The sequence below is a fragment of the Suncus etruscus genome, chromosome 10 (genome assembly GCF_024139225.1).
Source record: "Suncus etruscus isolate mSunEtr1 chromosome 10, mSunEtr1.pri.cur, whole genome shotgun sequence".
Classification (NCBI taxonomy): Eukaryota; Metazoa; Chordata; class Mammalia; order Eulipotyphla; family Soricidae; genus Suncus; species Suncus etruscus.
In genome coordinates, this window is record NC_064857.1 from 36,649,913 (window position 1) to 36,676,161 (window position 26,249).

The 26,249-nt window shown below is 49.5% G+C and overlaps 1 protein-coding gene, 2 non-coding genes and 1 pseudogene across 4 annotated transcripts in view; 1 reads left to right on the plus strand and 3 right to left on the minus strand.

The window, feature by feature from the left end:
* ADAR (adenosine deaminase RNA specific) overlaps positions 1-24,001 on the minus strand; it is a 34,882-nt gene extending 10,881 nt beyond the window's left edge. For both annotated transcript variants that reach the window (XM_049782211.1, XM_049782212.1), the window contains exons 1-6: positions 23,884-24,001; positions 4,106-5,466; positions 2,689-2,872; positions 1,852-1,997; positions 1,284-1,440; positions 1,019-1,209 (exon numbers count right to left, since the gene is read on the minus strand). In XM_049782211.1, coding sequence (XP_049638168.1) covers positions 1,019-1,209; positions 1,284-1,440; positions 1,852-1,997; positions 2,689-2,872; positions 4,106-4,803 — 1,376 coding nt within the window. In that variant the 5' untranslated portion in view covers positions 4,804-5,466; positions 23,884-24,001. The remainder of the gene's footprint in view (positions 1-1,018; positions 1,210-1,283; positions 1,441-1,851; positions 1,998-2,688; positions 2,873-4,105; positions 5,467-23,883) is intronic.
* Positions 4,860-26,249, minus strand: part of LOC126020134 (heterogeneous nuclear ribonucleoproteins C1/C2-like) — a 35,641-nt pseudogene continuing 14,251 nt past the window's right edge.
* LOC126021416 (U6 spliceosomal RNA) lies at positions 9,063-9,169 on the plus strand. The gene has a single exon (XR_007499933.1). It is a non-coding gene; the product is annotated as a U6 spliceosomal RNA (small nuclear RNA).
* On the minus strand, positions 24,510-24,616 carry LOC126021448 (U6 spliceosomal RNA). The gene has a single exon (XR_007499963.1). It is a non-coding gene; the product is annotated as a U6 spliceosomal RNA (small nuclear RNA).

Genomic DNA, 26,249 nt, shown 5'->3' on the forward strand with positions numbered 1-26,249 from the left:
AAAGAAACTAAGACTTTTCAGAGTTTTTCAGCATTAAAGATCTTTCTCTTGGGGCTGGATAGCACATCAGGTAGGAAGTCTGCCTTGCATATGGTTTACCTGGGTTCAATCCCCAGCATCCCATATGGTCCCTTGAGCCTGCCAGGAGTAATTTTTGAGCCCAGAGTAGCCTGAGTGCTGTTGGGTATACTCCCAAACCAAAATAAAACTAATTCCTCACCCTCCAAAAAAAAAAAACCTTACTCTGAATGTATGAATTCCCTAGAAATTAAAGATATCTAAAAATCTGCAAAAAACAAAACACAACAAAAAAAAAAAAAGGGGGGGGGGCCAGAGAGATAGCATGGAGGTAGGGCATTTGCCTTGCACACAAAAGGACGGTGGTTCGAATCCCGGCATCCCATATGGTCCCCTGAGCCTGCCAGGAGCAATTTCTGAGCGTAGAGCCAGAGTAACCCGAGTGCTGCCAGGTGTGACCCCAAAACAAAACAAAACAAAACAATTAAAAATCTGGAGGCTGAGAGATTTTTTTTTTTTTTTTTTTTTTTGGTTTTTGGGCCACACCCGGCGGTGCTCAGGTTACTCCTGGCTGTCTGCTCAGAAACAGCACCTGGGAGGCACGGGGAACCATACAGGACACCGGGATTCGAACCAATCATCTTTGGTCCTGGATCGGCTGCTTGCAAGGCAAACGCCGATGTGCTATCTCTCCGGGCCCTGAGAGATGGTTTGAAAGACTAGAACAGAGCTTTGTGTGTCAAAGCCCTAGTTTGCTCCTAGGGCATCAGGTGGTCCTGAGTACATCCAGAAGCAACCCCTACACACTGAGCCAGGAGTGGCCCAACACAAACTGGGCCAGTTTTAGAAGGCAGAGACACTGACTGAGAGAGTGAGTGCACCTGAGCATGCCGAGCACCTGGAGATGGGCTGTGGTCCTTTTGGCCTGACCCTCTCATCAGTCCCAGCTCTCACTGCCCCTCCAAGTCCCCCACACCCCTGTAACCATGCAGATGCTCACTTGGGCTCATGGGGTGGTCCCGATTGATCGACCAGCTTGAACTCAGCTGTGAAGCCATGGGAGCGGGCATACTCGAGGAGGCCCCCCACAGGGTTGGTGTTGAGGTAGCGGACGAGCTCACTGACCCTTCGACTGCTGCCAGGCAACACAGATTCCAGGCTGTCCAGGGTCTCCGTGCCAGTGCCTCCAGGCTGAAGGAGAATGAGCCAGAGAAAAGAGGAGGCAAGGACCCCCCACCCTCATCAGGAGGGCCACGCCACCCCACCTGGTCCTCGGAGGATGACGTTGAGTGGCTCGAATTGCTCGTCTCCTCGTTCAGGGCCTTCATGGCCTCCTTGGCAGCCATCTGCTTGGCCACCTTCTTGCTGGGGGCACTGGCTGTGGGGAAAGTGTGGGTTCCCACGGTCACGCAGTACTGGAACCTGGGGGTAGTGAGAGGAGACGGGACCAAAGGGGTCGGTAGGGATAGCCGCATCCACACAGAGTGCCTGGCCCAGAAGCTACTCCCTGCACCCTTCACTCTTCTCCTGCCCCGTGTCTGAGCCTGGCTGATCTCCACCTAACACCTGAACCACAGCCGCTACAGTGTCACCTCCATGACCTCTGCTGAGCCGAGTTTCCAGAGCATCTGCACCTGCCGTCTCCACCCCAGTGACCCACCAGCCCTGCTCACTCCCTGCTCGGCCCTTCCCGTTGCTGACCTGGTTCTTAGCTCTACATGTGCCCCCACCCCACGAAGCCCCCATATTTTCACACTAAAACCAGGAGTCAGGGGGCCAGAGAGGAAGGACAATAGCTTGAGGTGGGAGGGGAGAGTGAGGCGAGAGATATACTTGGGGTCATGGGCGGGGCCTTCTTTGGACAGGAGGCGGAATTCACAGGAGCTTCCCAGCTTGTGAACACATTCCAGCAAGGTGGTGACGGGGCTCTTCCCGGAAGATAAGAGTGCTGAGGGGGCAGCGGGCTGGGGCTCTGCAGCCTGCGAAAGAGGGAGACAAGAAGTAACCGAGATGCAGAGGGGAGAAGGGGAAGGAGGAGGCAGGAAAAAAAAAGTGCTAGTCTTTGCACAGAAAAGGAAAGAAGAGGAGGGGAGGGCGAAGTAGGGCAAAGTAGGGAAGGGAGGGAGGAGAGAAGATGGAAGGAAATGAAGAAGAGATAAGTGAAGAGGGGAGAGCAGAGGAGGCAGAGGGTAGGTGAGGGAGAAGGGTGAAGAAGGAGGCTTGGAAGACAGAGAGAGTGGGGGAGGACAGAGAAAGGAAGAGCAGAGCCGGGAGAGTTGAGGAAGGGAAGGGATGGAGAGAAAAGGGGAAAGGAGAAAACAGGGCGAAGGGGAGAGGACAGGTGTGGGAGAGGAACAGGAGGGTCTGCCTTGTAGGAGGAAGATTAAAATCTGTTTTGATTATTGAACACATTTGATTATTTGAACACCTCTAGTGGTATTCAGGGGTACTACTTGGTGGTGCTTGGGGGACCATACAGGGTGTCAGGGATTAAACTCAGGTTGACCACATGCTGACCTACCTTCTGTACAATGGCTCCAGCCCAGGAGTGGCTATTTGAATGTCTCATTTCTCTGACCGGGAGAGACTGGACCCACATCTTTAGGGCAGACAGGATGGGAAGCAGCAGAAGCTGCTAGTGTGGGATGGGCCTTGCACTGAGGCACCCACCTTCTCAGACTCCTTCTCCTCCAAATAGTGTCGCAGTTCTTCAGGCCTCCCTCCATCCTTGTTTCTCTCTTCTTCGAGCAGAATCTTTAAGGCCTTCAGGGCTGCGTCCTGCTTGGCTACTTTCTTGCTGCCAGCTTCAGCTGGGGGAAACTCTCGGCCACTTACAACAACTTGGAATTTAAATCTTGATGGAGAGGGATGAGAGCGGTGAACAATGATCCAGGCCACCCCTTTATCCCCTCCAGGCTGCCACCCTGGCACTGCCTACCACCACAGGAGATGAAGGTGGGCTGGGAGCTGCCATGCCAGGAAGCTCAACATCTTCCTGCATTTCAGGAACAGTTGGTCCCTCTCACCCTGAAATTCAAGAGCTGTGGACTCAAGGATTTTGCACAAACCCCAAGCCAGGCAAGCCTTTGTCCAGGCCTCCAGGGCCCGCTCAAATCAACTGCTTTGGCTCTGCTCACTCTGGGGTCTCCTTTAGAAAGAGGGTCAAACCTTTCTGACTTTTTAGGTCTCCTGGAACACTGGGACATGGCCCCCCTGTTTCTTAGTTTCTTAGTGCCTTCCCCACTCTGTGATAGGTGGAAGAAGCAAAGGTTGGTAGCCCAGGCTCTACCACACAGGCAGAAATTCTGGCATTGCCAGCTGGTGGTGAGACACCTCTTGCCCCCAACCCTGCCATCAGCTTCCCCGCAATGCCATTTCAGTTACTAAGATAGTCAGAAGGGTTGAGAGGCAGGATAGGGGAAGGGATGGCTTTGCACGCATCTGTCCCAAGTTTGGTTCCTGACACCCCAAGGGTCCCTTGAGCCCCAAGAGGAGGAGAGATCTCCAAGTAAGCCCCATCTGGGGTGGCCCCCAACAAAGACAATCACGAGAACAAGAGGCCCACTTGGGCTTCCCCCCACCCCAAGCTAACCTGGGTTTTATACAGGCGTGGAGTCTCTGTGGTTGCTGCCCACCAGAAGGCCGCTCATTGAGGCATCAGGCACTACCCCACTAAGTAGTTTCCTTGACCTGGGAGGCCAGAGCAGCTGGGACGGGGGTTCCCTCAAGGCCCCACAACTCCCTCTGGTAGTGCTGGCAAGGCCTTTGTGTGGAGGGACTAAAGCCACAGCACCTCCTCAACAGGCCTGGTGTGTGCCCATTACCTCCCTGAGAATAGAGCAGAGGGGGTTTTGTGTATACCCGCCACTGCTGTGGTGGGGGAACCCTGTCCCTTCCCACTTGTCCTGCATCCCTGGAGAGGAAGGTGCTACAGAGCGGGCGGGGTCTTTTCCCCCTCAGGCCTGAAGAAGCTGGTCAGCACTGGCTCATGGCTATGTCCAGAGTCAGCTGCCCACCTGGCTCTGCTGTCATCCAAGCTGCACCCAGCCCGGCCCAGATCTAGAGGGAGGAGGGAGCAGACTCTTACCGGGGCTCGTGGGGTGGCCCGCTCTGCTCCAGCAGCTGGAACTCACACGTCTGGCTGGCGAACTGGGCATATTCCAGCAGTCCACTGACGGGGTTCTTCAAGTGGCACTGGGCTAACTTCTTGTAAGGTGAGCAGCGTGGCCAGCCGTGGTTGTAGAATGAGGGCATCTCCATGATGGTGCGGAACTCACCTGGCGCCGCACGGATGCTGTTCAGGTCATCAGGGATGTCGTCGGTGGCCCACTGGCCATTCTCGGAGTCAGCATAGCTGGGCTGAGAGGAGATGCTGTGATGTACAAGAGGGGGCTTGGGCCGTGGGGGCTCTGCTGGCGTCTCTAGCTTTATACTTGGTATTTGCCCATTCTCCACCTTCAGGGCTGTGGCTGTGAGGCTTGTGGGGACGGTGGGTGGTGTGGGTAGGGGGCATGTGGGCAGCTCACGATTGTCCCCAGCCTGTGGGGTCTGGGCAGTGCCACCAGGCCCCCTCCTGAGCTGCAGTCGCTCCCGCTTCTTGTCCGTCAGGTACCAGATTGGGGAGGTGGCACCCTGCCTGCGGACATCGCCCTGCTGCTCCAGGTCCAGCAGCGCTGCATGGACATCACGGGCCTTGCTGAGGCCGACGTTTCTGGCCAAGTTCAGGGATGAGGAGTTGGCTGTATTGAACAGGTAGTCACAGATTTTCTCCTTGAGCTCAGCCATGTCCAAGGGCTCAGGGAGATCCACCAGGTCAGGAGTAGGGTCCTGGTCTCCAGTCTCTAAGTGCTGGGCCCCAGGCCCGTGGGGACTGTCCTCTTTGCAGAGTGGCTGTGCTCTGCCTGGCTGGTGAGGTGGGTGGTCCCAGGTCTGAGTGGAGGCAACAATTCTCCACCGAGGGGGCCGCCCTGGCTGCTGGTGTAGCCACCCTTTCCTTTTCAGGGAGTACAGGGCCTGGTTGACAGATTTTGGGGATGTATGCAGCCGATAGGCCAGCTCCTTGGCGGTGGTGGACTGGTTTTTGCCCAGCTCCTTCAGGAGTGCCCAGATGTGCTGCTCCTGTACCTGGCTGATGCTTAGCTGCTGGAACTGTGAGGAGAGTTGTTCAAGGCCTTGCCATGGCTGGACTCCGCTGCCATGCTGGGGAGGCTGTAGGTACCCTGGCAGGAAGTGATCTCCCGGCACGGCCCTGGAGGGGGGTCCGGGGAACCTGGGCTGGAGTCCAGAGGAAGTCGGTAGCAGTGGTGCTGCTGGACGATGCCCCTTGAGGAACTCTACCTGCTGGAGCTGGAAGTTGTTCAGGGGGCTGGGCAACCAGGGCTGCGGAAGTCTTAGGTTGCTCTGTCCACAGACCAGTGTGGCCTGCAGCTGGTACCTGTGCCAGGAGCCCTGCACGATAAAAGGGAAGAGATACTGAGTTGGGGGCCCAAGAAGGCCAGTGGCAGAAATGGCTGGCCTGTCTCATGAGGACAGAGAAGCGAGGTCAAGGGGCATCCACCCACTCAGTCGTGCCTCTCCTTCACCCTTTCCACAGTTGACAAGAGCTTCTACGTCCCCAAATTATCCCTGTAAGTTTAAAAAACAGATGTGACTTTGATTTCAGAACCAAGGATGCCACAACAGAGATCTAAATCTCCCTGGGGACTCAGGGGGAAACGAAGACAAGCAGGGCTGGAACAGCAGCCCCTGAACCCCACCGGTCATAGCACAGGAGGCTGCCACAGTGGGGGGCAGTACTGCATGGGGTCCGCCCCACTGCCACCCTGATAAAGGTGATGCTCCTAGAAAAAGGCACATTACCCTCAGCCCTCAGGGTGAGACACCCAGATCCATCCTGAGTCCATCAGCCCCATGGCTACCCTCAGCACGCATCTTCTGAACCCCAAGTTGTAGGGCACCAGTGAACTCACATCCCCCACATGCCACATGAGCTGGGCCCTTCTTGCCCATGGGTTACTGCTGGGTGCTCATCACCAGAGAGAGTGAGAGGACCCAGTGTGGGTGGGGTTGCCTTCTGGGTCCCTTCAGCCTTCTGTGCACCATACTCTGTCTCAGGGAGTGGGGCATTTACTCCCTGTGTCCCCACATACAGAACATATCCCTTACTGACCCCATAACACCACTTCACCCCCAGCAAAGGCTACCTCCAGCCCTGAGGCCCTGTCTGGCTTCCAACCCATGTCACTACCACCAGCACAGAACTAAAGACCCCCCAGCTGTGCCAGTTTCTAAGCCAGGAAGTTTCTGGGCTTGTGGTTCTCTTGTTGTTCATGACGCCGAATATCAACTACAGGAACAGATGTTCTTTTTTTTTTTTTTTTTTGGTTTTTGGGCCACACCCGGCGGTGCTCAGGGGTTACTCCTGGCTGTCTGCTCAGAAATAGCTCTTGGCAGGCACGGGGGACCATATGGGACACTGGGATTTGAACCAACCACCTTTGGTGCTGGATCGGCTGCTTGCAAGGCAAACGCCGCTGTGCTATCTCTCCGGGCCCGGAACAGATGTTCTTTAGTGTTTGCTTTTAGGACTCGGTGTGGACACCTCACCCAGAGGGTCTGGGCCTGGGGTCCTGGGGTCTGAGCTCAATTCCTGGACAGATGAGGCTCAAGACATACCCCTGGCAGGGGCCTCTTCCTACTGACTCTGTGGTTGGCACAGATAAGCCCCATATCCCAGAGTGAGCTGCCTAGAGGTGAGAGGAGGATGCATATGTGTGGGGCAGCACTGATTCCCCCGCAGCTACTCTGTGCCTAAGTCTCAGAGTGTCTACAGTTCTGACCCCACAGAGTCTCCAGTCTTCACCTCCTCCCTCAACAAAAATAGCCCTTCCATTCATTTCTCATCTCAGAACCAGTCACATTTCTACCCAAGGTCCCATCCTTACAACTGCTCCCAAATGTGCGACCTTCCCAGGATTGCCCAATTCCCCCACAGACTCTATTCACTGCTGATGGGTGTTGGGCTTAAACTCTGACTCCAGCCCTTGATTTCTTTTCTTTTCTTTTTTTAATTTTTGGGTTACACCCGGCAGCACTCAGGGGTTACTCCTGGCTCTATGTTCAGAAATTGCTCCTGGCAGGCTCAGGGGCCATATGGGATGCCGGGATTCGAACCACCGACCTTCAGCATGCAAGGCAAACGCCTCACCTCCATGCTATCTCTCCGGCCCCAGCCCTGGCTTTCAACCTCTCCTCCCAGTGCCAGAGAGCCTGGAAAGCAGGAAGGGCACTGGCTTTGCATGCAGCAAACCCTTCTTCTATCCATGAGCCCCATCAAGAGTTGCCCTAAACCCAAAATCAAAAACAGAGTTCCCCTACCCCTAAGAAAGGAGTATTCTAGGGTTGGAAAGATAGTATAGTGGGTTTGGACACCTGCCTGGCACATAGCTAATCCGAACATCTTATAGAGATTGCATTAAATCTGTACAATGCTTTAGAAAGTATTTCCATTGGTTCCTGGCACCAGGAATGACCCTTGAGAACTTCAGGGTGGCTCAACCACCCCAATTATAAAGACAAAAGTCAAGAATTAAACTCTCCTCCTAGGTTCTGGTGCCAAGTCTCCAAGGCCTCCTCTCACCTCTCAATTCTGCACGTACTGCCGTATAAGTACCACGAGCTCACAGATTGCGCCACTGGAGCCTCTCCCCTTACCTCTCTGTTACCTTCTTTCTTCCCTCAGTCCCCAAGTAGATTTCCCTCTCTCCACTCTGTGCTGTAGCGGCCCCTTCAGAGAGTTCAGGTTGTCTTCCCACCACTGTCCATCCTCTGTCCCACTTGCCATCTTTGCCCTCTGGAGCTGCCTTCCCCTTCCTCCTTGCCTGGCTCCATTCACTGTGGCTGCAGTGTCCTCTGCAAGTTACTAGGGCCAGAACTCAAGTCCGTGCTGAGCTGCCTGGTCTGTCTGCCATTAGGCAGTGCTTGTCCCATTTCCCCTGGTCCCCTGTGGTGGTGAGGTCTCCCTCTAGTTCTAACTAACTCTTCAGGACCTCCCATGGGGCTATCCCATCTGTGTTCAGCAGTCTCTCTCCCCTCATACTCTTTGACGACCCATGGATGTGGCCTACATCATCCAGGCTAGCTGATGTTTAATGGCACAGGAAATAGTGGAAGGGGATAGCCAACTATACACAGCTGTCCACTGGTGGGGATGAAATGGACTCCAAGGGAAGCCTCCAATGTTTTTCTTTATATCCCCAGCACCTAAGACAGACTGAGTTAGCAGGTTAAAACAGAGGGGATTGGGCTAGAAAGATAGCACAGCAGAAAGGCGTTTGTTTTGCATACAGCCAATCCAGGAGATGGTGGTTCAAATTCTGGCATCCCATATGGTCCCTGAGCCTGCCAGGGGCAATTTCTGAGCACAAGGTGAGGAGTAACCCCTGAGCGACTCCGGGTATGACCCCAAAACAAAAATCCCCCAAACCCCCCAAAACACAGGGGAGCCTGGACCAAAAAAAAAAAAAAAAAAAAAAAAAGCCAACAAAAGGCATCTCAAACCCCAATCCTCAGTCTGTTCTTGCTCCTCCCATAGATGCCCAGAGTGGAGTGCCCAGAGAGAGGAAGAGCCTGTGGAGTCAGAGAGAGATCAGGGCCTGGTGGAGGATCCTTAAGATTCCTTTGGGTAACTCAATTAAAAAAACTTTGTTTCCAAGGAACCAGAATGTTTCTTGATAAAATATTCTAGACTTAAACTGCTACTATTGTGCCTAAACTTGCAAAAACTATTTGAATGTCCATATATAGAAGAAGAGTTGGATTTAAAAAAAACACATATCCATGGTATAGAGCAGTACTCGCATTATTTTATTTTTTTGAGGGGAAGGGGTCACTGGGGTTACACCTGGCTGTGCTCAGGACTTACTTTCTTAGCTCTGTTATCAGGGGTCACTCACTCCTGAAGGGGGCTAGAGGGTACTGGGGATCAAATCCAGATCAGCTACAAAACTTTCTCTCTGAAACTCTAACTTAAAAAACAAAGTGTGGTGCTCGCTTTGGCAGCACATATACTAAAATTGGAACGATACAGAGAAGATTAGCATGGCCCCTGCGCAAGGTTGACACGCAAATTCGTGAAGCGTTCCATATTTTTATTCTGCCAATAGTAGATGGAGCCAAAGATGGATTTAGCAGCCTTTTCTCAAGTCATGTTTGGTGTTCTTTTCCCAAACAGATAATCATGCTTTATATTGGCTGAGGGGGATATCTGTACCTTGGGTTGACTGTTTTAATAAAGGGTCTTTTCAAATACGGTTAAAGAAAAACAAAACAAACAAAAAAACAAAGTGTGAGGGGGTGCGAGTTAAAGCAAAAGGGCACAGTGAATGCCTTGCTTGCCAATAGTACAGTGGGTGGGACATTTGCCTTGCACACAGCCAACCTGGATTCAACTCCTAGTAGATACTCCATATGGTTCCCCAAGTCCTGCCAGGAATGATCCCTGAGTGCAGAGCCAGGAGCACTGCTGGGTTTGGCTTCCAAACCAAAATAAATAAACAAACGAATTGAATGGAAAAAGAAAAGTCCTAGTGGCCCAGCACCTCTATACCTGAGAACCTGATCGTATACTATAGAGTGTGATTAGGAGTGGCCCAGAGTCTCCTGCACTGCTAGGGTGCTCCCTCCCCACCAAAGTGGTACGATCCATTTGTATGCATCCAGAGAATACTTAAGAAGATGCTTGGGCCGGGAAGGTGGCGCTAGAGGTAAGGTGTCTGCCTTGCAAGCGCTAGCACTGGACGGACAGCGGTTCGATCCCCCGGTGTCCCATATGGTCCCCCCAAGCCAGGGGCGATTTCTGAGCGCATAGCCAGGAGTAACCCCTGAGCATCAAACGGGTGTGGCCCAAAAACCAAAAAAAAAAAAAAAAAAAAAAAAAAAAAAGAATATGCTGGAAGTGAGTTAGAAAAAACATCTATGATTGAATCCCTTTTTGTGAATAAAAGAAACTAGGCTGTGGCCCTGTGTGCAAGTAGCTAGAACAGAGAGCAAGAAGGTCACGCTGAGCACAAAGGCCTGTCAGCTGCGCAGCTTGGGGGAAGGGAAGGGGAACCATGATTTCTTCTTTCCTGCCCTATTGGTCCCTGAAAAACCAAGCTAAGTTACCCCTTGAAAAGCGCCATTTGCAGGGCGAGGCAAAGTATAGGAGAAGGTGGGGTGGGGAAAGGCCGTAAGAGAAGAGTTGACAAGTGGGAAATAGAGCTACAGGGTTCAGTCCTGATCCCCCCCACCCCTGCAATGCACCACTTCCTAACAAATCAAGTAGCCAGCAACCTGCACCAGGCCCTACAGTGTCCACTTTCCTCACCTGAGCTAATGTAGTTATATAATAAAATGGGTTGCTACGTATAGAAAAACACTCCTCTTTCAAATCAGAGTCCTTAGTCCCCTTGAAGGAAAGAAAAAACGGAAACAGATTCTAAGCCAATGATGTAAAACATTTAAAGATGTAACATGTATACGTGTTTTATACACATAAAGCACATCTTAGGGAGTTTATCCTATAAAACCTAAGGTCTAATGTACAAATAGTTGATTTATACTTTTATGAGCATTGACCCTGCAGTGAAAACAGATAACACAGAAGACAAAGGCAAAGGACAAAAATACCACACTCTGCTGTCTTCCTCCAAAGCAATCTTATGTTCTCAGTAGTCAACTCCTTGCCCATACACATTGCCCAACTGTTGCCCCTTAGAAAAAACAAGGGGCAACTTTAGTTTATCCCAAAACCTCAGGCATGTGGACCCAGCCACTGTCTATGAGCAGCAACTGCAGGGAGACCCACAATTTGTTTCTCTAGACACCAGCTAAAGGGGTATTTTCTAGGGAGAACATTTACAGGAAAATGATGTTTTCTCCTGGGTTCAAAGGGGCCACTTTTCAAAGAAGTGGCTCCAGCGGGGTTAGGGCACAGCAGTGGCTGGTCCCTTGAGCTGGGCGGACTCTGTACCTACTTCTGGGAAGGGGGTGCATGTTTCCCCATAAGCCCGACACACCCCATAGATCTACAGGGCAGAAAGTCCCCTGGCAGGGTCCTAGAACTCCACTCTGTGGACCTCACCTGCGGGTGTGGGCCACAGCGCATTGGCCTGCCTCAGAGCGAGCAGGTGGTGCCAGGTGAGGAAGGAAGCTTCGGCTTACCTGCTGGGACCCCTGGTAACCCCGCGGCATGTCCCGGTCAGTGCTGGGAGCAGCGCGACCCCTACCCCGAGAGCCATGCCTCTCAGCCAGGGTCACTGCGGGGGGTGTGTACACGTGTGTGGGGTGAGGGGTCGCGTGGGAACTCCCCCTGGGAATGCGGCAGCTCAGCAGCAAGATCCAAGCGACGGCTAGATTCGGCTAGATTTTACTTTCGTTTCTCTTGCAAACCGGGAAGGGAGGCGGGGCTGAGGGGAGGCGAGGTCTGCACCCCAGGCTCCTGCGACAACAGGCTAATAACCCCAGTTTGCCGGGGAGCGCTGGGTGCGGTGCAAGATGCAACTGGGACTCCAGTGACAGTCCTTGCAAAGCAATTGTCAGGCCTGGAGCCTATGCTCACTGACCCGCCCCAGGAGGGAGCTGAGGCACAGGGAGCCAAAGGTGGGTGCCTCCGCCACCCCAGAGCGCGCTGAGACCTTAGGGCATTGGGCACTATCCGCATCCGTAGGTAAAGCGTCCCTACACTCAACAGCCGGCAGAGCGGGCGGCAGCGAGGCTCACTGACTATCGTCAGCAGACCTTACACCAGTGTGGAAACTGAGGCTGATGGGGCCGTGGGGAGTGTAAACTATACCCCACTCCAGTGGCTGTGCACCCCAGCACTGTCCCAGAAACAGCTGCTGTGGCTTCCACTTACTCCCTTCCACAAGAAGGCACAGAACAGGGTGGGAAGGACTGCATGACGGGCAGCATCCCTGCACCAAGGCAGGTTTGAGGTGCACTGAGTATGCTATTTTTCTGAAAAGAAGAAGAGCACCTCAGAGGGACCCTTGAACCCAGCCAGAAGAGACCTCACAGCACAGAGCCAGGAGTCAGTCATAAAAACCAAAAAGGGGCCGGGAGCGTCATTATCTAAAATCAGGTATGTGTAAAAAACCCCTGGCCCTGTTCTGGAAACGTCTGGCTTCCACACAGCACTACGGGGTTCCATACGGGCTAGGCAGCCATGCTCATCCCAGTCCCTGCCAGTCTAGTTAAGTAGCTTTCTGTGACGGTAGCCTGGATTTTGGCTCTGCAAAGGCTTTGGCTTGTTGTGGACCAGGTGCAGGGATGTTTAATTCCAGCCTCCTTATCAAGAATCTTCCTACATTATGGGCTGTATAATCTGCTGTCTCCCTTCTTTTCTCCTTCCCGTAAAGCAGATGCCTGCCAGCTCATTGGCGATCTCCTGACAGTCAGAACCTTCCTGGAAAGTCACATTCTAGTTTATATCAATACTAGCCAAGAAGTACTATGTTATTTTATTACTTTTAGCTCTAGGCATTATTTCAGAGCAGATGTTCCTGAAGTCCTGGGAACTCCACAGTAAGCAAAGCCGTGTCACTAGGCACTCACCAGGTACCATTGATTGCCCTTCTTCTTCTGGTTGCTTTCTTCAATTCTTTATCGCTATTGTTCTTATTCACCCTTTCAAAGAGTCTCTTTCCTGCTACCAGACTCCTCAACATAATCTTCCATTTCTCAAAGCTTCCCATAAAGACTTCAGTTTTTGCCAACTGCTGAACGTTCTTGGGAGTCAGAGCAGCAAGGTGCCAAAGGCTGGGTAGTTTAGGTGGCCTGAGTTCTGCTGATCCAGGTCACTCTGGATGTTAAAGACCAGACCAGCTTCTGAAGTTACAAGGAAGCCAGAGGGGGCTTGGGCTCCTGCATGGGTCCAGCAAAGCTCTCCAGAGACCAGTGAGAGAAAAGTGGAATTCACTGTTATCTAGCAGCACCAGGGGTTGTGGGAGGAGGCATTCATTCGTATATGTGAAACGTCAAATTGCAGCACTGGGTCCACTCAAAGCTGCGAGGATGATAGGCATGTGCTGAATGATTCACATGTGGACAGTTAGGATACATGTAGCTCACAAGAGATTCTGGAACACGTGACCTATGCTTTGGCTTAAGTCCTCATGTCCCCTAAACTGATTCTCTGGTCAGCACAGAGATTTGACTACATTCAGCCAAGGCCACCTTATTCTTCCCTGCTCCTCCTCTTCCTAAGGCCTTTGCTGGGGAGTCACTGGCCGGGTCCCCACCTCCACTGTTCACAGGCAGTGCAAGACGAACACAATCCAGTTTCATGCAAGCTTGGCGGTGTCTGGGCCCTACGCCCCCGTTCTGGTGAACTTTGACTTGACCAGTCACCATGAGCCACATTTTGTTCCACAGTATTTTCCGGCGTATAAGACAACCCCCTAATTTTACAGTTAAAACATAGGTTTAGGCCTATATGTTCCTGTGTTGCAACTATATCTTTCACAGTGAGCCAATCGCAACAAGCAAAGGTCCAAAGGTTAAACTGTAGTCAACGTCCTCTCTGACTCTGGCCAATCTGAGCAGGCTTTTTACAGTGTAGATTTGGGTACAGAACACTGTATAATTTGCGTGCATAAAAAGCCTGCTTGGCTAAGTAGTAGGTCAGATACAGAGGGGACCGCATATTCTAGCCGCCCTGAGGGTGAGGGAAGAGGAAATGGGAGGGAGGACAAAAATGGAGGTATAGGGAAGATAATCTGGTGATGGGAATCCCCCTTGATTTTATGTAAATATGTACCTAAAATAATATTGTCAACAATATGTAAGCCACGATGATCAAAATAAAAAATTATATTAAAAAAAAAGAAATTTAAAAAATCAAGGAAGTTCTGCAGCAGAAATAAAAAGAGCTGTGACACTAAGAGATGATGACCTAACACACATTGCTATTTAATAACAGTACTAAAACATCTGGGACGCAGATTTTACACAGTACTAGAAATTTAAGATTGAAGACCACAATCTCCTAAGACACAATTTAGAAGACATACATGTTAGGATTTTTTCCTATAGCAATGTTAGAAGCACACCCCAGCAAGAGAACACATTTTAGTTTATGACCCAAAAATTTAAGATTTGTAAACAGAGCCTCCTGGGATACAAGGACTTGGAATAAACTGAAGATTCAAAGGTCACATCCTTCATGCAGGGCAATGATCTTCAGTAAATACCTGGTTTGGAAAGGAAATTGCTTCATCCAGGTTGGCTTTGTTGAAACTGCTTCTAGTTTCTGAAAAGCCACAATGACCTAAGCACAAGTATGACTTGAAGAGGTTCTAGCTAGTATGCTGTTAATGGGGACACAAGAACTCACTGATGTTTGACAGTGAAATAAAAGAAGGAATATAACATCCAAAAAAACCCCAAAACAAAACAACAAAAAAATATAAATAGAAGTGGGGGCCAGAGAGATAGCATGGAGGTAAGATGTTTGCCTTGCATGCAGAAGGATGGCGGTTCGAATCCCGGCACCCCATATGGTCCCCAGAGCCTGCCAGGAGCGATTTCTGAGCGTAGAGCCAGGAGTGACTCCTGAGCGCTACCGGGTGTGACCCCAAAAAAACAAAAAATAATCACTTTAAAAAATAATAAAAATAATAAAAAAAGTTTGTAAAAGCAAAAAAAAAAAAAAAAAAAAAAAAAAAGCCTGCTTGGATTGGCTGAGTTAGAGAGGCGTCTGAGCAGCCTGGCAGTGATTGGTGCAGGATAGAGCTGGAAAATTCGTTTTGTGGCAATATTCAGACAATTTTTGTTTACTGGCATATTGAAACATTTTTCGGGATATACTTGGCGTATAAGATGACCCCCGATTTTCGGTTGACATTTTTTTTGTTTCAAAAGTCGTCTTATACGCCGGAAAATACGGTAACTGACGTCTAGATGTAAGCTAGCCACAAAGCATCTCCTGGTGAGCCACTTCACAGGCTAGGTCTGTCTGACTCTGTCACTGGAATTGCACTAGAGTAGAAAGAAAGGCCTGTCTCTTCACCTGGTGGCTGAGGTTCCAGAGGTGTAAGGTCTGCAGGTGCGGTGGGGGGAGGGGAGGCAGGTTGCTATACTTCTCCAGAGCTGACTTTTGGGAATTTTCAGAAATTAACTGATAACCTTTCTGGAGTTTCATCTCTTTGTAAAGGAAATAAATAACTTTTCAGTTCCTCACAGGGTTTGGGGGAGGTTGAGGGTGTCACAATGCAGTCTGTGCAGGCCACAAGCCTTTACCTGCCCTTCAGCTGCCAGGACAGCTAATGTATGCTGCTTTGATCTCCAGCACTTTGGTACCTCTTTGCTGCTTGAGACTCCTCCATCTGTGTGTCTTATCACTGCCACTAGGAAACCAATTGCCATTCTGGAAGAAGTCTGGGTCAGGCCTACTGCAGGGCCCTGGACCTGCTGTGGGAAATAAGAGGCCAAAGCACCAGCCCTGTCTGGACCACCACAGCTGCATGCCCATTTTCAAGTGAAGTCAACCTGCTACTGCCCAGCAGACTAAATGTCCTTTGCTTACTCTGGGTAAAAAGGGCATTTCCTTAACCTCACAGATGGGCTTCAGATCATGTCCATGTTAAGAGACAATTATACCTTTTCCAAATGAGCAATAAAACGAAGACCACCCATGACTATGTTCTGTTCTTTTCTTAAATGAGGGTTACTGGGATGGCTTTGTGCTTGACAGGCACACATATTCAGTCACAGAAGGGGGCACACTTTAGAGTACAGCTGGATATGAGAAAGATGCAGGACATAATCAACCACCTCTCTGCAGGGAGCAGAACACTATATCTATTTTTGTTTGTTTGTTTTTCTCGGTTATACCTGGTGACACTCAGGGGTTGGGTTATTCCTGGCTATGCACTCAGAAATTCCTCCTAGCAGGCTGGAGACCATATGGGGTGGCAGGAATCGAATGGGGTCCACCAGGGTCAGCTGCATGCAAGGCAAACGCCCTACTGCTCTGCTATCTCTCTAGCCCTTCAAAGGAACAATCTTTTTTTTTTTTTTTTTGGCCACACCCAGTGGCACTCAGGGGGATATTCCTGGCTATCTGCTCAGAAATAGCTCCTGGCAGGCACGGGGGACCATATGGGACGTCGGGATTCGAACCAACCACCTTAGGTCCTGTGTCGGTTGCTTGCAAGGCAAACGCTGCTGTACTATCTCTCCGGGCCCCAAAGGAACAATCTTAAGAAATGCCAAGGAGATGTTTGAACTGGGCCAGCTCCATAGACTCACTGTTCTCAAACAAGATGTAAACTGAGCTGTGAAAGATCATGGCTACACTAGCTAGTGCAGCAGAAAGCGAGTCATCTCGGGAGGAAAGGTGGGCCCTGCCCACGTCCTGCCAAAGCCATACTTGCTCTATCAACCGGCATCACCATTTCCCTGATGGCCCTGCCTCATCAATGACCCTCTCTGATTCTTTTGTGGGATTCCGATCTGACCATACTTCAGGTATGGCCGGCTTGGGGGCTGATTTCACCAGGGCTTTTTGGAGCAAGTGCAGGCACCCTCCCCCTGTATCCTCCTTCTTCCTGGAGGCATGGGAGCTGAGTACATGCCCCTAAAAGTCATAAGAGGGCTTACAGCTGGTTGGCAGTTGGAATAAAATGTCTGAAGGCCCTCAGGGGACTGAACCACAGAATTCCCATGTCAAGTTTACTGTATAAGAACAATTATTTTTGCTGACAGAAGAGAAAGGAGGCCCCTTTTTTGGTCTGGAGTGGTTTAGATAGGATTCCCAATGATGAAGGGTTGGCGATACCCTGGGTAAAGTAGGGCTGGGAGCCTGCTGAAGAGCAGAACCTGAGCAGCCCCTAAACTTGGGCCACTCAGACAAGGGCCCAGTCATGGTTCTTCAGCTCCAGACAGGGAGGCTCTACCTGAGGGGGAGCAGTGGTGGGTGTGGACAAAGCACCTTGAGGAAGGCTGTGGAAAAGGTGTGGTGAAGGTGACCAGGGGCACTTGTGGGTGAAACAGCCAGTGAGTGCCAGATGCTGCATGTTCTGTGTCAAGGCCTTGCCTGCTGTCCAGGGGAATGGTCAAGTAGGAGCCATGAGCCCACCCACCAGCCAGGTCACCATGAGCAACTCTATACGGAGCCACATGTTGTGGGAAGCAGAACTGCAAGACCTTTGAGGAAAGGAGTACTTCAAGCTCGCAATCTTCATCCTGAAATCTCAGAGTTGTTATTTTATTTTATTTTACTTTATTTTTGGTTTTGGGGCCATACCTGGCTGTGCTTACTCCTTCCTCTGTACCCACTCCTGGAGGTGCTTGGGGGGCCATATGGGGTGCTGGGGATTGAACCTGAGTTGGCCACATGAAAGGCAAATGCTCTACCCATTGTACTGTCACTCTGGCTCCAAAAGTCATTATTTTAAAGGGCTAATGAAAGAGCTTGTACATCCTAAGTGCTCAAGTAAACGTTTCAAAAGCTATTGCTCTGGAGCTGGAGTGACAGCACAGTGGTAGAATGCTTGCCTTTCACGTGGCCCAACCCAGGATGGACCCTGGTTCAATTTCCAGCATCCCATATGGCCCCCTGAGCTGCCAGGAGTGATTTCTGAGTGCAGTGCTGCTGGGTGTGACCAAAAAAAAAAAAACCAAAAACAAACCACACAACCAAAAAAAGCTAATCCTCAAAGGAAGAGGGTTCAGAAGTGGGACAAACCTCACTGATCAGCCCATCCAAGTCCAGGGGTTTGGGCAGAACTTCCAGGGGCTTCTCTTCGGAGCCTGACTTTTGAGTGAAGAGCCCCAGCACTGAGTTCATTTGTGGGAAGACTTGTTCCCATCACTCAGACTGAATCCTCAGCAGCACACTGCAGCATTTCCTACCTGGGGGCAGCTTTTTGTCCACTCACTTAATTTACAATTATTAAACACATACTACATGCCAGGCACTGCTCTGATGCCAAGAAATGCATGGTAAATGCCCCTTGAAATGTTCTTTTTCTTTATTTTTCATGACTTTTAGGTTCTAGTAAAAAGATGGGCAATAAATGAACACTTCCGGAGAAGTGAGCAAAGATTCAGATTCTGCTCAGCAGACCAGGGGACCTAACTCACTGATGGGGTCCAGGAAGGTTTCTGGGCCAAACACAGCCATAAAATAGTGGGGGGTGGGTTAGGTCCCCCCTAAACTCTAGCCATGGGGTACAGTGGGAGTCGACCTGAAGTCCCAAAAGAGCAGCCTTGTGCCATAGCCAGGCCAATCCAGGGCACTCATCCTGTCGCAGATGAAAGACTAGGGAAAGACATCAAGTAAGGCTGAATACATGAGCAAACACATGAAGTCTCTTGTTGACCCAGCCTGACCAACAAAACTTCACACCCTACTGCATTACAGACCAGCAGCAGAGTTCCAGACCCCAATGTATTACAGATCAGCAGAGTACTCTACTCCACAATCTCTTCTTTTTTTTTTTGGGGGGGGGGGGAGGGCTCAGAAATTACTCCTGGCTCTGCACTCAGAAGTTGCTCCTGGCAGGCATGGGGGACCATATGGGCTGCTGGAATTCTAACCAGGGTCCGTTCTGTGTTAGCCTTGTGCAAGGCAAAATGACTTACTGCTGTGCTATCGCTCCATACCCCAATCTTTTTTTTTTCTCATAGTTTATCAGGAATTTTTTTTTGTTGTTGTTGTTTTTGGGCCACACCCGGTGACGCTCAGGGGTTAATCCTGGCTATGTGCTTAGAAGTCGCTCCTGGCTTGGGGGACCATATGGGGATCGAACCGCAGTCCGTCCTAGGCTAGCGCTGGCAAGGCAGACACCTTACCTCTAGCGCCACTGTGCCGGCCCCTATCAGGAATTTTTTTTTAGGTTTTAATTAATTCATTAATTAATCATTTTCATAATAATATCTTTATTTAAGCATCATGATTACAAACATGTTTGTTGTTGGATTTCAATTATAGAAAAGAACACCTCCATTCATAGTGCAACCTTCCCACCACCAATGCCCCCCATTTCCCTCCTCCCCCTCCCTCTGCCAGTATTCGACAGGCATTCTATTTCTTTCACTCATTACCATTGTCATGATAATTAATTGTTCATGTAGTTATTTCTCTAACTGCCCTCACCACTCTTTGTGGTAAGCTTCATCTCTTCATCCTCAGAAGGACTGGCCCTCATCTGTACTGTCTCTGGGAATTATTACAATACTGTCCTTTGTTTTTTTCTTTTTTTTGGCCACATCCAGGGACGTTCAGGGGTTACTCCTGGCTAGGTGCTCAGAAATCGCTCCTGCCTTGAGGACCAAATAGGATGCTGGGGGAATCGAACCACCATCCTAGGTCAGCCGTGTGCAAGGCAAATGTCCTATAGCTGCACCACTGCTCCGACCCCATGTCTTTTGTTTTTCTTAAATCCCATAGATGACTGAGACTAATCTGTGTCTATCTCTCTCCCTCTGACTTATTTCACTCAGCATAATAGTTTCCATGTCCATCCCTGTATAGGAAAATTTCATGACTTCATTTTTTTCCCCTGACAGCTGCATAACATTCCATTGTGTATATACACCATAGTTCATTTAGCCACTCATCTGTTGTTGGGCTTTTGAGTTGTTTCCAGATTCTAGCTATTTGTAAATAGCACTGCAATGAATATAGGTATGCAGAAGGCATTTTTGAATTGAGTTTTTGTGTTCCTAAGTTATATCCCTAGGAGTGATATAGCTGGATCATATAGGAGCTCAATTTCCAGTTTTTTTGAGAAATCTCCATATTGTTTTCCATAAAGGCTGGACTAGAACAGCATTCCCACCAGCACTGAATCTACTCCACATTCTTAGAGGCGAACAGAGAGCTCCATCCTAGAAGATGGACCCAGGACACAAACCTGGCTAAACACAGAACTTGAACTCCTGGCCCATAGAAGAACAAGACCCATGACTAGTAACTGCATATTAGCAATTCTAGGAGAGACCTATAAGTCCACAGGTTTGGGGCTACCAGAAGCCAGCAGTCAGAAAGTGTAGAGAAAATAGCAGAAGAAAATAAAGTCAATAATAAAAAAGAAAAGGAGAAGGGTAAGGCCAAGGGAATCTTCGTAACAGCAATTCAGTCTCATTCAGCCAAGCAGGAAGGAAAGTCATTTGTGAACTTTCAGTTAATATCAAAGGAGCTGGGGGGAAACCTCTTTTAGCTAAAGTAAGTTTATATTGTATTTCTGCCGTTTGCAACTAGATTAATACCCCCTTAGGGGATAGATAGAGCTCAGTGTGTGTGTGTGTGTGTGTGTGTGTGTGTGTGTGTGTGTGTGTGTGTGTGTGTTGGCGGCATCGATGGGGCACAATGGGAACACAGATTATGTCCCAGGGTATCTCGCATGATTGATCAAGAAGACATTGAGACAAGTGACTTCAGACACGTGTGTGTGTGTGTGTGTGTGTGTGTGTGTGTGTGTGTGTGTGTGTGTGTTGGCGGCAGCCTGGGGCACAATGGGAATGCAGATTATGTCCCAGGGTATCTCCCATAATTGATTAAGACAGTGAGACAAGTGACTTCAGGTTCTGGGTGGGAATTGGGTTTAGAAGCAGTGGAAACTTCTTCCACTGAGAACTTATGGTGCATAAGTTCATCTGATGGATGGAGCTGATGGATCTGATGGGTGGACCTCAGGAGGTGGTATTACCTTAGCTATTTTTTGTTTTTGTTTTTATTTGCTAGTTTTGAGGCCACACACCCAGGATGCTCTGTTCTCAAGATTGGCAGTGCACAAGAGACAAATGGGATGCCTGGGATAGAGTCTGGTTTAGCTGCATGCAAGGCAAATGACCTACCAGATGTACTATCACTCCAACTTTGGATGTAACAGTGGGGTGCTGAATAATTCTTTTTCTGAAAAGGAGGATGTGAGTTTGGGGATTTCTAGTCTACATGAACAGATGATATAAAACTTGTGAATCCAAATAACTCACTATACAACTCTAAGCCACCCACAGAAAACCAATATCAAATAGCTGATCAAAACCACAGAAAATTATGTTTTTAAACTGTTTTTAATGTTCACAAATGCCCACCAGTCACAAATCTTTCTCAAATATTGAGAAACAAAACATGAACAAAAAAACAAAACAAAACAAACCTAATATTTGAAACTCTGCCCCTAATCCCAAATGATCCAGTTTTCTCCAGAAAATGTGGGCAGCAATACCCATTATAGTTAAAAATCTAATAGATGTTTCAGCAGAACAAACTTGGGATTCTCAAGAGACTACTACAGAAGCCCCAAAGCTCAGCTCTTACTACTCACATATTTGAAAAAACAAAATCAGCTGCTCAAACATAAATCACTGACCATGGTCTGAAACCCAGCTCCAAACCTTTAGGGCCCATAAATCAGAAAGACACTCACATTCTACCAAATTATGGGATAAAAAGAGTGCATTAGCAGTGAATCTCCTTCTGGCAAAAAGAACACGAGTTTCCTCTGGTTTTAAGGGCTGCAGAGCATGTTTGCATGTGGGAACCCCAGGTTTAACCCCTGGAACACTGCCAGGACTTAACCTTCAAGCACTGTATCAGGAGTAGCATCCAAACACTGCCAGATGTGATACCCTCCAAACCAAAAACATACCAAAGCCAAAGAGCATTGTGGAGGCATTTAGCAAATGCCTACTCATATGCTTCCAATGCCAGCACTCTGTGCTCCTGAGCCTTTGGGGTCAGTATGGAGTAAAACATAAATAAGGGGCCAGAGAGATAGCATGGAGGTAAGACATTTGCCTTTCATGCAGAAGGTCATTGGTTCGAATCCCGGCATCCCAGTCCCCCAAGCCTGCCAGGAGCAATTTCTGAGCGTGGAGCCAGGAGTAACTCCTGAGTGCTGCTGGGTGTGACCCAAAAAAACAAACAAAACAACAACAAAAAACAAACAAAAAAGCATAAATAAAAGACAACTTGATGGGCCAGAGAGATAGCATGGAGATAGGGCATTTGTCTTGCATGCAGAAGACGGTGGTTCAAATCCCAGCATCTCATATGGTCCCTTGAGCCTGCCAGGAGCAATGTCTGAGCGTAGAGCTAGTAGTAAGCCCTGAATGCTGCCGGGTGTGAGCCCCTCCCCCAAAAAGGGCAACTTAAGGTGTTCTTCTTGCAGCAGACACTGGCCCTCAGAATACTGCTTTCCAGGGCTCTCCTCAATTGGGATCAAGAACCACAGAGGCAGGACCATGGACAAGAGTCTCATCTCTGGAAAACAGGATAATAATAACACCGTACTTGCTTAGGGCCTTGGACTGGCAGAGAGATTAAATCAAATGACTGATGTAAAAGGCTTAGTTAGTTTAGGGTCAGATGCACAGCAAGTGCTTAATAAACAGCAACTATAACAGAGGAGGTAAAATTCCTTTCCAGTGGTAAAATGTCCACAGACAGCAGGGAGCAGAATTGTGGGATCCCACGGCCCACACCCCAAGTCTGCTTTATTTATCACAACCGAAATCATAACACCAGACAGAGCAAAAATTCCACCTGCTTTTCAGGCCAGCTTCCGTGGCGGTGGAAGACTCCAGCGGAGGAGAAGGTAGGTTTCCAGAGAGGAGTGCCCTCACTGAGAACAGCCAGCCAGCCATTTCAGATTCTACGGGCCCCAACCCTACCAGGAAGGACACAGTTCTTCCCACTCCGTAGGAAAGCTGGAGTAGGCGAAGAGAGAGATGGACGAACTCTGGCATTGCGATCTCTCTAGCTGGGAAAAGGCAAGCCTGGCCTGCCAAAATTCTGTATGCCCCCTTTTCGCGCCGCCTGGAGCGAGCACCCAACCTGCGAAATGACTCAGGGGGTAGCAAAGAGATTGGGGGGATGGACGGACGGACGGGAAAAGGCAAGCCTGGCCTGCTAAAATTCGGTATGCCCCCCTTTCGCGCCGCTTGGAGCGAACGCCCAACCCGCGAAATGACTCAGGGGGTAGCAAAGAGATTGGGGGGAAGGACGGACGGACGGACGGGAAAAGGCAAGCCTGGCCTGCTAAAATTCGGTATGCCCCCCTTTCGCGCCGCCTGGAGCGAACGCCCAACCTGCGAAATGACTCAGGGGGTAGCAAAGAGATTGGGGGGATGGACGGACGGACGGGAAAAGGCAAGCCTGGCCTGCTAAAATTCGGTATGCCCCCCTTTCGCGCCGCCTGGAGCGAACACCCAACCTGCGAAATGACTCAGGGGGTAGCAAAGAGATTGGGGGGGGGGGTGGGACGGGAAAAGGGCAAGCCTGGCCTGCCAAAATTCTGTATGCCCCCTTTTCACACCGCCTAGAGCGAACACCCAACCTGCGAAATGACTAAGGGGGTAGCAAAGAGATTGGGGGGGGGGAGGGAAAAGGCAAGCCTGGCCTGCCAAAATTCTGTATGGCCCCTTTTCGCGTCGTCTGCGAAATGACTCAGGGGGTGGCAAAGAGATTGGGGGGGGAAGACGACGACGATGATGATCGAGGCAAGCCAAGCTTGCAATTTTCTCCCAGGCAGCTTGAGCTCCCTGGTCCTCTTGCTCCTGGTGATGAGCGACACTCCGATGACCTGGTGTGATGTGGTGCAAAGGCAAAAGCAGGCCCTGTGTCCTGGACCCACCGAGGGTGGGCAGCCCTGGGTTTCTCTGGAGGCCCATGCATTTTGCATTCCCTATTTGCAACCCCAAGCCTGGGTCTCCCTTTAGCTGAAGCGAGCATCCCAGGACACCCTGGGACACTGCAGGGGGCGGTGACGCAGCCCCAACTCCAGGGCCCTGACAGCTAGCAGAGAGGCCAGGGCGGCCTCTGCAGCTCGGTGCGCGACGGTGCGAAGAAGGAAAGAAAAAAACACCTCTTACCCGGTGGCGCGAGTCTCTCGGACTCAGCCCCGCACCGAGGCCGTCCCTGCTGCCGCCGCCACCGCCACCACCGCGGCCTTCCCGGGTTCTCCCCAAGCACGCAACTAGCGCGCCCCACTCAGTGGGAATCAATGGCAGCGGGCGGCGCGAGATGATGACGTCACGCGCCCCGGCGTGGGGAGAGATCACGTGATCGCCTGTAGGTCCAGCCGGACTCCAGCGCGCTCCCTCTGTGGGAATCAATGCCCCGCCCCGGCGGCGCAGGCTGATGACATCTCGCGCGCCCCCCCCCCCGGCGTGGGGAGAGGTCACGTGACCACCTGCTGGTCCAGCCGGGTTCCTGCATCCTGGGATACTGCTTGGGGATGCTGAGGATGGGCCCCTGGCGTGGTTGTGTGATTGTGGACCCAGAAGGCAGTTTATTTATGCACATGACCTTAGCAGAAGGCCCGTTGGGCTCCTGGAAGGCCTCTCAGGCCTTCGTCAGGTACCAGAGGTTGGAATGTATCCTATTGATTATAAAGTTATTTTGTTTACATTTAATTTTTTTTAATTTTTATTGTGCCCAAAGTGAATTACAAATCTTACACAGTAATATTTTTTGTTTTTATTTTATTTTTTTCTTTAAAAATATGAAAGGCTTCACGCATTTGCGTGTCATCCTTGCGCAGGGGCCATGCTAATCTTCTCTGTATCGTTCCAATTTTAGTATATGTACTACCGAAGTGAGCACTCACAGTAATATTTAAGGCAGTGCTTTTCAACCTTTTTGTGCAAAGACACACTTTTTTCATGAGAATAAATCACGAGGCACACCACCATTAGAAAATGTTAAAAAAAATTAACTCTGTGCCTATATTGACTATATATAAAGTAATTCTCTTGAATAGGAATCAAATAAACACAAAGAAATTATTATTTTTTTTTTTTTGCTTTCTTTTTTTTTTTTATTTTGATCATAATGGTTTACATAGTGTTGACAATAATATTTTAGGTACATATTTACATAAAATCAGGGGGGATTCCCATCACCAAATTGTCCTCCCTACACCTCCATTTCTGTCCTACCTCCCATTTCCTCTTCCCTCATCCCAGGTCGGCTTGAATATGTGGTCCCCTCTTTATCTAACCCACAACTTAGTAGTCTTGCACCTGTTTGGTCTTGATGCCTCCCTTAGTTCCCCCTCTAACTGGAGGCAGGACTAGCTAGTTCAAGTTGCGTGGTTTTGTTTGAAAAAGAGAAAAGTAATAAACTGGGGTAAGGATCTAATACCCCGAAACTGGGCGGAATCCTTCTAGAGGCTCTCATCATCGATTTGAGAGATGGAGAAAAAGAAGGTGAAACACTCCACCAGTACCAAAAGAAGTGTCAAATATCTAGTGAGGGCTTGAGCTGTATCGATAAGCACCACAAAAAAAAAACAGGCAAACAAACAAACAACAAAAAGCAAAACAAGCAAAAACAAACAAAAAAAACACACCATGGTCTTGAAATGAGAAACATGGCATAGCACATAACGAAAGAAAAGAAAGGAAGAGAAAATATAAGTATGGTTGGGGACAGTTTCAATAATCACTCCCAAACAGAGAAATCGACCAAAATAGATAGGTGAATAAAAATAATAACAACAATAATAAATGGAGGTAAAAAATATATAGATAATAACCAAGGTTTTGTGCTTTTTGTATTTTTATTTTTTCCCTCCTGCCCTGGCACAGTAAATATTGGGGTCATTCGAAAAGGAATTCACTTGGCCTAAGAGATATGGGGTTTCTCCGTCCTTGGAGCATACTGTCATGGGATCAACACTAGACTTTGCTCAGGAGCCTTTACTCTCCCGATGGTGGTTTTTTTTTTTTTTTTTTTTTTTGGTGTGTGGAAGACTTCTGTTCTGTGTTTAGAGGTCTCAGTATCTGCACAGCTCCTGAGGTGGGACTTATGATGAAGTCAGTCTTTGTGGTTCTAGAGGTTCTGTTACCTCCGTATCATTTTAAACCATCTTCTGTGGTTGGTGATCTTGGTCTTTGCCCTGATCCTAGGGTGGCACCTAGGATAGCATCTTTCTTTGTGCTTCCAAAAGCCCTGTTCCGTTACAATTTTCTCTGCCGGACCTTTGGGACTGGGGATCCTGGTTATTGTGCAGGTCATAGTTCAAACCCTAAACTAGGGCTTTTTTTTTTTTTTTGGTCCCAAGATGTATACCGTCTGGTCGTAGTTCTAGCAGCCAGTCAACTATAAATCACGATCTTGGCTTTTGGACCTACCAAAGGGTGCCGAGACTTCTGGTTGTGTCTTGTCGTTAGCTGGTAAGGTAGGTTAATCTGCTCTGAGGTCAGGATGTTCAGATTTTCCTCATTGTCAGGAA